We start from the raw sequence: 10498 nt of genomic DNA, 5'->3' as shown, positions 1-10498 counted from the left end.
AATTTGGGGTAAGTAATTGGCACATAATTTATTTGCATGGTAAGGTCGTGGGAATGTCTATTGTGGACATACAACCTTACAGGGTCAATAAGATTACTGACTGAACATAAGTCTTCTCTTAACGATAAAAAATGTGAACACTGAATTTACTTTCCCAGAGGAGTTTCTCCATTGTAAATTTTTTCTGTGAGGAATATACCTGATAGAAGCATATTAAAGTTTGGATATTAATGGGAGTTGGGGCGTGAAGCTAATTTTAAAAATGACAATCCACTCAAGACGCAACACCTTCCAGTTTGTGAAAGTTGCTCTGTAATTTTTTCAAACACAATGACCATGTTTAGCAATTAGGGTGGAGGATTTTTCAAATATATAACATGGTGGTGATCAACATGTTTAGTCAGAGAGTATCTACTGAAGAGTGGCTTTTAGCTCCATTCAACTCAGCTGAGTCTGAAACAACGGGCTGTGACATGAAGGCTTTCCTTTTCCTTCCCTTCATGTTCTTGACCATGTTCTCAGGTAAGAAAAGTTACATTCAATGACTTTTCTTCCAACTCTTGAAGTAAAAAAATAGAAATACTCAGTTATTAGAAATACTTAGGCAGAAATTTTTAAAAATGGGAGTCTCTATCAGAGAAATGGAACAAGGCAATTTTAGATAACATACAGACCAGGGGCATAAAAATACTGATCAGGTGAGACAACAGTGGATAGTTTGGTGTGCCTGAAGAGAAACAGAGACAAGTGAGTGAGAGACAAGTAAAACTTTAGACTGGAAAGAAAATTCAGTCTAAAAGGATTATAAGAGTTTGTGAGTATTTGTTATGTTCCGTAAAAGATATAATTTTGTGTGAGGATTCAATGCTGTATGGTCAAATAGAAAATGGTTCAACTCCTGGCTTTCCAATGTTCTACTTATGTTTGGGGGTAATCTATTTAACTTATTTTAGCCTTATTTTTCTCATTTGCATAATGGAAATAATTATATACTCCTACATGTTGTTAGAGGAATCATGTGTATGCTAGCATCAGCCACCATTACTTGCATTCTCCTTAGGTGCCAATCACCCAACATGCTTCTCTCCATTCCTTACCTCATACAGTTAGGATGTCCAGCCAGCAGTGTGAATTTCTCAAGATATAAATGACACAGATAATACATTTCTCAAGACAATAAATTAGGTTAAATGAAACCTATTCCAATTAATCTCCAAATTATGATCTCCTACATGTAGTGAAAGAAAGTAATGAAGGTAAAGTGCCTATTACCTTCAGCTGCTTATAGCTGGAACACAAGAAGTAGTGGTTCTCTTCTCATTTTGAGCATTGCAGTTGTTTTCAGGTTTTGAGTAGAGGGTTGATCAGACGAATTCTGTTAAGAACTATCAGCCTGTAGTGATATTGAAAATGGATTAGATGTGAGGAAAATTGTACAGAGATGCCACTTATGGAGCTGTAAAAATAATAGAGGTAAGAAGTAATAATGCAGAGCTAAGTGATATGATGGGGGAAGGGAAGAGAAATATGTATATATGTAAAAATATATTTATATGCAAAAAACAAATACATATAAAGTCCCCTACTAAAACGTGTATTTCATGATGGCAGATACCATATCTCTTGTGTACTTCAGTGTCTTGCTAGGTAACATTTAGTATGTATTCAGTAGGCATTTGTTGGTGAAAGAAAGTACATTAATAACACATGTAGTATTTATATAGATTTGGAGGGTAAATAAGAGTAAGGAATCAGGAATACCTGATTACAATACATAGCCATGCTTAACATGTATTTAGAGTTTGTAAAATCAGAAGAGGAAAAGCAAAAGGAAGACTATGATTGATTGATTGATACTAAAGCCTTTATGGGAAATGGTGGACATATACTGATTAAAAAGGAAAGTATGTTCTCAGGAAGGAAAACCACATCTTTAGAGTAGGGCATAGGGAAAGACTATATCTACAGAAGGCAAATATAAAGATGAAGAGAATATGAAAGGAGGGCTCATGCCTGAGAGCTTTTATGTGCAGGAAGTTCATGCCATTTTCAGTAAGGTGATGCTGGGAATATGGGAAACGGTTCTGTGATATGGAGGAAGTTTTTAAAAGATGTTAATCATAGTCTGTTTAATTAATGAGGAAATCATTAAAAGGATCTTGGAATAGTATAAAGGCCTAGTTCAGACAATTCACACTCTGATGTAGAAATGGGGCAAGCTGTCTTGACCCCATGCTTTTGGGAAACCAGGTAATACAGTCAAGAAAGAAATGGAGGAACCAAAATATTCAAGTTATGAGATGTAATGATAAGACTCTGTTCTTGAGTTTTGGTTAAAAAAATATCAAAGAAGCATTAACTACAAACTATATCTTGGATGAATAGTGGTGATTTTAACTTCTTGAAGTTAAATAACTTTATTTTTATTTTTGTGCTAATGGTATCATTTCAGTGTCTTCAACCCAGACTTTGAAGACAAGTGTTATTAAACTAGAAGAGGCTCCAGAACCTGCATTTATGTTCAAGGAAAAAAATAAAGCTAATGGTCAAGGAGGACAAAAGGAATCTAATAAGCAACAAGATGGCAACACACAAAGGAAACCAGGAATTTTTATCCTGCGAGGACATCCAGGGTATTCTAACCAGCCAGGGAAACCAGGGAGTTTTAATCAGCAAGGGAAGCCAGGAGTTTTAAATCAGGCTGGGGGTCTGCAGGGGCATTCAGGAGAATCTAACCAAAAAGGTAGTTCAGGAAATGCTAATGGGCAAGGACAACTGGGATCCTCCAGCCAACAAGAAAAGTCAGACTCTTCTGGCCAGCAAGTAAAGCCAGGGTCTGCTACCCAGCAAGGAGTTTCTGGGTCATCTAGCCAGCAAGGAAAACCAGGATCTTCTAGCCAGCAAGGGAAGCTGGCATCTTCCAGCCAGCAAGGTGGTTTAGGGTCATTTGGCCAGCGAAGAAAACTGGAATCTTCCAGCCAGCAAGAAAAGTCAGGGTCAGCTAGCCAGCAGGGAAAACCAGGATCTTCTAGCCACCAAGGGAAGCCAGTATCTTCCAGCCAAAAAGGAGGTTCAGGGTCAGTTAGCCAGCAAGGAAAACCAGGATCTTCTAGCCAGCAAGGGAAGCCAGCATCTTCCCACCAGCAAGGAGGTTTAGAGTCATTTAGCCAGCAAGGACAACTGGTATCTTCTAGTCAGCAAGAAAAGTCAGAATCTTCTGGCCAGCAACAAAAGCCAGGGTCAGCTAGCCAGCAAGGGAAGCCAGCATCTTCCAGCCAGCAAGAAAAGTCAGAATCTTTCAGTCAGCAAGGGGGTTTAGGGTCATTTAGCCAGCAAGGAAAACCAGGACCTTTTAGCCAGCAAGGGAGGCCAGGATCATCTAGCCAACAAAGAAAACCAAGGTCTTTTTACAATCAAGAAGAAAGAAAAAATGTAGGCAACCCTTTGGATGGCAATATGGAAAGTCAGGTTTGTGTTAACTTCTTCACTTTCTTCAGTCATCTTATCTCAGCCATTTTATTTTCCCAGTTTTGAACTGGTTAACAGAATTCACTGTACTAATGACAAGCACTTTGCAATGACCCTGATTCAACAAAAGGAGAGGGATTTTGGAGATGGTTATTTTTGTACACATCTATGATCATTAATTAGTGAGTGTTGTTGTGTTCCATTACATCTTTCATGTCCTTCTACTCTTTCCACTCAAGCCTTTCTACCTATACTGCACTAGCTCAAACCCTCATTAATTGAGCTTCACTTCTACCAGATTTAATGTTTCATGCTAGTTTCCATAATCTACGAAGCATTCTGGTGGTACTTCTAAATCACAAATCTGATCTGATGTGTCACTCTTCTGCTGAAACTTCTTCAGTGGTGCCACACTACCTAGAAGATAAATTCCACCCCCCTGAGCATGACATTTAAAAGTTTTCAAGATTGAATGCCCTGTTCATAACTGGACATGAACAGACATATCATGCCATTCTTGCTCACTTATTGTATGCACTGTATAGAATCCTTTGATTTTCTACAAATGTATTCCTATTACTAATGATATACTTTATTGTGATGTATACCTTATTGTTTGGTAATTGACTGCCTTCTCAGTTAGCATAAACTCCTTTAAAAAGTACCATTTCTTTCCAAACTTGTATCCCCAAATGCTAGAAGAACATAGGCATAGGATGGGTTCTCTTGAACTACTTGTCAGATAAGTAGATGAATGCCTGATGTTTGGGAGCCATCATGCAAACAGGTGCACATCCATGACACCTGTATTGCCTTCTGAGTTCTGCTGTGCTCTGCCTTCACTGCCAGTCTATCTCTCAACTGCCAGCCTCCTAGTATCATCTAACAATGACTCCAGACAATTCACTTAATATACCCAAAAGAGTTTTCTAGAACACCACCTCCATGCGATTATCTTAATGAAACTTCATTTTATCTCATAATTGATCATTCTTCAACTCCATTTGAAATAAAAGCTGCCTGTCACTCTTGGTCTTTATGTCTTGGCTGGCATGAAGTAACAATCGCTCACAGACATTCCTGCCATTCAGACCTTAATGCCACCACTGGAAGGTCTCTGAGTGTTTGGATTGTCACTTAACAGAGTATGTGGAAATAAAAGTAATGGATTGATATGAAGAAGATGGTCAACTCTAAACCAGTGGAAAATACCAAGGTATTTGTTCATTTTCCTTGGCTCTAAGAAGACTAACTTTCCTGTTATAGGTCTTCCCTAGGGCATTTAGTGTTTCTGTTCCCACCTGCTAGTCAAAGCTTCTTTCTTTTCAAAGGCTGCTGTCATTCTAGAACTTGATTCCGAGGAAATCCTTCAGGTACTACTTAACTGACTCTGCATAAGTCTACCTCCTGCCTCATTTTTCTTTTATGAAACAAGAAAAAAGTAAGGTACAATAAATATGGGCACATGTGTTTTGTATTTGCCAGTATTATTTTTCCCTAATTATCATTTATCAGGTAGGAGAAGGCTTATCTAGAAAGTTAAAGTAAAGGCATTCTAACATGTAATAAAGCAGGGGCTCTGGAGTCAGATAACTCAGGGTTTGGATCCCAGCTTGGATATTTAACACACATGTGGTCTTGGGTTTGTCACTTAAATACACTGTATGCCTGTGACTATACAATGGGGCAGATGTATACTCTTACATTGTTGCATGGATTAAGTGAAAATACAAAGGATCAACAAAATGATTAGTTTAGTATAATGCTCAATTTATTGCTCAATAGTTAATGAGCAATAAATGTTTCTTTTCTTACAATATCAGAATTAAATTGAGTCTCCCATATTTATCCAATGGTCTTTCATGTTACCGCAGACTGACACCATCAGCAGCAAGAACTCAATTGGAAAGACAAAATGTAACTCTATCTACAAACCAGTCTGTGGTTCTGATGGGAAAACCTATGGTAACCATTGTCTATTTAATGAAGCAAAAAGGTAAGAGGACTTGATGTTTCTTTGGATCAGAAAGTACTATTCTAACCAAAGGAAATAGAGAATATTTTTCTCTGTGCCTTTGTAGTTTCCTCCTAATAGTTCCCTGGGTATTTGTCCTAAGGGTATGTTTATATTCAGCTTCTCTTATTTATTATTGAGTCATTCATTTAGCAAATATTCATTAAATATCCACTATGTACCAGGCATTGCTCTATGCACTAGAGATAAGATAATGAGCAAAATACACAGAATTCCATGCTCCCATGGAGCTTTCATTTTTTTTGCAATAAAAAAACAGCAAACAAATAAAATCTATTAGAGGATAAAAGGGACTTTGAATCTGAAGGATCTCTAATTGTAAACTACTAAGGTATATTTTAAATTTAAAGAACAAAATTAAAGGTTGGTTTTGGTAAGCCATGCCAACCTTTAAGCGTTACACTTTATTTACCTACAAAAAATAATTATAAGGCTGCTTAAAATTAGAATATGTAGCCAAGAAAGGGTTAGATATCCCAGCTTTCAAAATAAACACTTATTTTCTGTGTTTATCTGTGAATGTAGGAATAAGGTAAAATCATACCTCTCCTGTTTTTGATAGTTCCATAGTTTATTAAGTGCTTGGTAAGTAGTTATTACAGAAATACATAAATGTTAAAGGCGAGTGTCCCCTGTAGTCATAAAAGCTAGAGTTGAAGGAAAGTTAAGTACTCCTTCTCCCCTTTCATAGATAAGGCACCTTGTCCAAAGACCAGAAAGGGCTGGCACAAAGTTTACAAATTCTCAGAACAGTTGATATTAAAAAGTCAATCCAGAGCCCTGGCCTGCTTTTTCCCCACATGATTTTCAAATAATCACATTTTCTCTCTATGGTGGTACCACAATTACTTGGTCCTTGATTTCTCTCAATAACTTTTTTTGAGGTTGAGTGATGGAAACCTGACTCTGGATTATGAAGGAAGATGCTAAGCATTTACAGCAACCAAATTGCCTGGAATGTCAAAATTCACCTTCAATTATCTTTAAACAGTGGATTTCCTGGGAGTTCTAAATTGACGTCAGCATAAGTCTAACAGATGTGATGGATCCTACATTATTTTCAAGTTTGTTTCACTGTGAATAAAGTCAGTTCCACAGTTGCTTCTGATTTCTGGGATTGTTTATTTTCAAGACTTCTACAAACCTTGTATCTGTTCAAAGCAATTAATACTTCAGGACCTATAGTAGCAATTGTAAACCCTAATAGATATAAAAATCTCATCATTGCATGTAAAAAAAGGATTTCCCACTTAAAAAATACTTACATTACAAGTCTGGTAACAAGCTATAGTTTAAACCACAGTCCAGGTCGTCTCTGGACACTTGATTTGAAACTGATTTAAGATTTTTTAAATGATGCATTAATTGGCTTTAGAATATTCTGGAACCATAGGCAAAATAAAGTTTCTGTTTACTTTTCCCTTAAGGGTGTCCAAAGCTTTTATTACATTTTTAAAGGTACGAGCACAGATCAATTTTAAAACCATTAATCTACAGATATTGAAATGTAGAAATTTAATGTATTCACCTGAATTGTGATTTAAATCTCGCATAGTCTAAAACCTAGCTGATTAGAAAGGTCTCACTAGGATATTTATTGTGTTGATTACCAACATGGGTGTCAAGAATAGGAAGAAAACCCAATATGATTGTGAGATCAGAGCTGGTAAAAAGAATACTTTAATAAAAATGACATCAGAGATACTGAACAGAGGTCAGTGGTGAATGCAAGTACTTTTATATCCAAGGGAGCTCTGTTTAGCAGTAGGGAATTTAGATAGTAATTTTTATTTGGAATACGTGGATCCAACACAGCAAGGGTAGCAGGAAAGCAGATGATAGAATAGGGCACACGGTCCAGATCAAAGTGTAGAGAAAAGCTGGAGTATCTGACAAAGTAAGTAGTTAAATCTAAGGAGAAGGAAATGTAATAGCTGTCCAGTCATGAAAGTTTTGGTTTAATTCTTACTATCAAAGTTATTTCTGAGATAATTTAACAAAGTAGAATTTTTAATGTAAAATTGTGGCATACTATGTTCAGTCAAGTGATTCTTTTATATTATTTCCTTGAAAGGAAGCATTTTAGAATTTTCTTGTTTTGTACTTGACTGGTCTGACCCAGATACATTTGTATTGATCATTGCCTGAGCCTCTTTATAGCATAGTATAAGACACCAAACAAATTTGGTCTCTTCTGAGTCAGGCGGTAGACTGGAAGACTTTAGACTTCTTTGAAATATTGGGAAATGTGGACTTTTTAAATCCTTTTTTTTTCAAAGTATGAAGTTTAAAAAAAAACTAAACAAAAAGCCCACATTATTCAGTGACCTGGGAAAATGTTGCATCCAAATCTTAGTTGGTGTTTTACATGCCTAGGTTAAATTCAGGTAGTTCCTTCCTGTTATTTCCCAAAGTGATGGGTTTCTTTCCCCACAATGTACAGGGCAGTAAATTTACCCATTTTTCCTCTCTCTCTTCCTCTCTATCTCCTTTAGTATTGGTATTATGTTAAAGACACAGTCTTCTGCTTCCTTACCTCACCTCTGATACAAATTATATATTTTTTTCTTTCTTCATGAAACTTTTAATTCATACATATAACTTTCCCTTTACCAGCTAATAAAAACAAAACCCCCAAATCTTATAGTCTGCCGTGATTCACAGGCAGTCAGTCTCTCCTGCTCCTGATGTCTGCTGATAAATACATATATATGGATGGAGAAGTTGAATGTATGAGATGTAGAAGGCTTCACAATGATTTCAACTCCAAGCTTCAGCTGACTTTTTCCTCAGATGTCCTGTACCAGAAGGATTGATTTGCCTCAGGTGCCTCTCATGGTGTCCATGTAAATAATACAAAAAGCTACTATAAGAAACTATAATAATAGAGCAGTTCCTGCACTCATCAGATTTTGTGTTCTTCCACTAAATTGGAATTGACTAGTGCTACACTCAAAAGTTCCTTACCTGAATTCCAGCTTTTTCCACTGCTGTGAAAGGCGGTTAGAATACAATGGCAAATGCAAGTCTAACACCCAACCTGAATGCAGATTGTTTTAATATTTTATCCCTAACATCTAAGAGACAGGAATTTTTGCTTGCCCATTTAAAATAAAGAAGTTGCTTATTAGACAATCTAAATATTGTGTCAAGGTTACTCAGTGGCAATGGGATTTGGACTCAGGTATTTCTACTGCCAAAGACTTTTCAGAAATCAGACTATGAAGATTAATTAATTAGAGAGACATGTAATTGAAGGCATTGCTCCATGTGGCCTCACCCTCACTCCATGAGCCTTCTTTATTTTTTCCCAGTTTTACTGAGATATAATTGACATAAAACAGTGTATAAATTTAAGGTGGACAATGTGATGATTGGATACATGCATATGTCAAAAATGATTACCACAATAAGGTCTCTCCTGTTTCTGCCACTCACATCCTATCCTCTAGTCTTGGCTCTAGAGCTGGTTGTGCAGATACTCCTCATAAACGGAGCTCGTTTATAAGCAATTGATTCACAATCTTGAACGTGACATTGATAAAAGGTCTCTAGCCAATGTCAAATCCCACTTGGGAAATGTGTACTATAGTTTTACAAGATGTTCCCATTGGCAGAAACTAGTTAAAGGGTTCAGGTGAACTCTACTAATAGTTTCTTACAATGGTATGTGAGTCTATGAATATTGCAAAATAAAACACTTAAATTTAAACTTTAAGAAGAGTTTAAACTTAAAGCAAATCTCCCCCTGAGTCTACTGTGCTTTAGTGTTACAGACTAAGGGTCTAGGCATGGGCCAAATTACATTCCATAAAACTCTTTTTGACTGGTTTTGATTCTCTTGTTCTTTCCAACTCAATAGCTTGGAAGGCTTATATTTGCTCTATCTCAGGATCTATAATTATTCTTATTACTTTTTCCCATCCTCATGCTTTGTGTTCATCAGATCAAACTGGCCCAAACCCCTTGCTGAGGGAAGACCTATTGAGATAGTTCATGGTGCAGAACACAAAATACCTCAGAGTCTTATCTGCCTTAAGCCATCTGTTTTGCCCCAGGAAGCTGCTCACCAGCAAGCAGATTAAGGAGACGCCTCAGCAGGTGGAAGTGGCTGAGAAAGAAAGGTAAACAGAACAGGCACAGTCTCTCGAGCTGTAGGCCACAGTCTCCACTGCCCTGTCTGGTTCAGGTAGGTCAGGTGGGGAAGCTGTGGGGTGGCCTGGGGGTGCAGTGCTGCTGTGAGGACTGCTCTGGCTCAGTCCTTCCTGAAATGCTTCCATTCTCTGAGAAAGAATGGAGAATCCAACATGCACATTTCCTTAAATGGAGTCAGGCCTCTTTGGGCTGAGCCAAGGGGTGGGAATGAACAGCTCCTTCTTAAGTGTGCTGAGAGGACTTGTCTTGGAATTGCACTCACATCTCTAGGAGGCCTGCTATTCATGTATCTGTCCCATTGAAGCTGAGAGTTGTGAGGAGCAAAGAGAGTATAGTCCACCTTCATTAAGACTCAAAGGGGCAGAGGGGTTTCTTTACCAATTAGAAACTTTTCTTAGGAGATGGGAAATGTGTCCCTGTGTCATGTGATGTAAACATGCCAAAGGTTTCTTCCACAGACTTGATAAAATGTCTTTCTTCTCATCATGGAGCAAAGCTATGTTCCTCATTGCCTTGGCATTTCCTCTTTATTCTGGTGAGTACCTTTTTCAGTCTGAGATGAAACATTTCACATCTCAGAACATGCAGGAGATGACTGCTGTCATCTAGGAATAAAGAAGTTTTATGCTACCAGGTTTGTAAAAACTTTAAATTGTTAAAGCAAACAGGGCATATTACATAGGCCCTTTAAGTCAGACTAAAAAAGTCAAGAACACTATGATTCCACTCAAATGTGGGATGTAAAACTGAAGGCAACAAATGAACAAATGAGACAGAAAACTGACAAAAACTCATAGACACAGATAAACACTGTGGCGATTACCAGAGGGAAGGGGGCTT

At 37.4% G+C, this 10498-nt stretch overlaps 1 protein-coding gene across 1 annotated transcript; it reads left to right on the top strand.

Moving 5' to 3' along the window:
- The first annotated feature begins 473 nt into the window (after nucleotides 1-473).
- On the top strand, nucleotides 474-9631 carry MARCOL (MARCO like). Its single transcript, XM_053665885.1, has 5 exons — nucleotides 474-522; nucleotides 2453-3125; nucleotides 3195-3468; nucleotides 5343-5464; nucleotides 9562-9631. The coding sequence occupies exons 1-5, from the start codon at nucleotides 474-476 to the stop codon at nucleotides 9629-9631; spliced, it is 1188 nt and encodes a 395-aa protein (XP_053521860.1).
- Nucleotides 9632-10498: the final 867 nt, after the last annotated feature.

The sequence above is a fragment of the Artibeus jamaicensis genome, unplaced genomic scaffold, assembly GCF_021234435.1.
Source record: "Artibeus jamaicensis isolate MK-2021 breed Jamaican fruit bat unplaced genomic scaffold, CSHL_Jam_final contig_432, whole genome shotgun sequence".
Classification (NCBI taxonomy): Eukaryota; Metazoa; Chordata; class Mammalia; order Chiroptera; family Phyllostomidae; genus Artibeus; species Artibeus jamaicensis.
The sequence above is the reverse complement of the archived record's forward strand: the minus strand, read 5'-3'. Positions and strand labels throughout refer to the sequence as shown.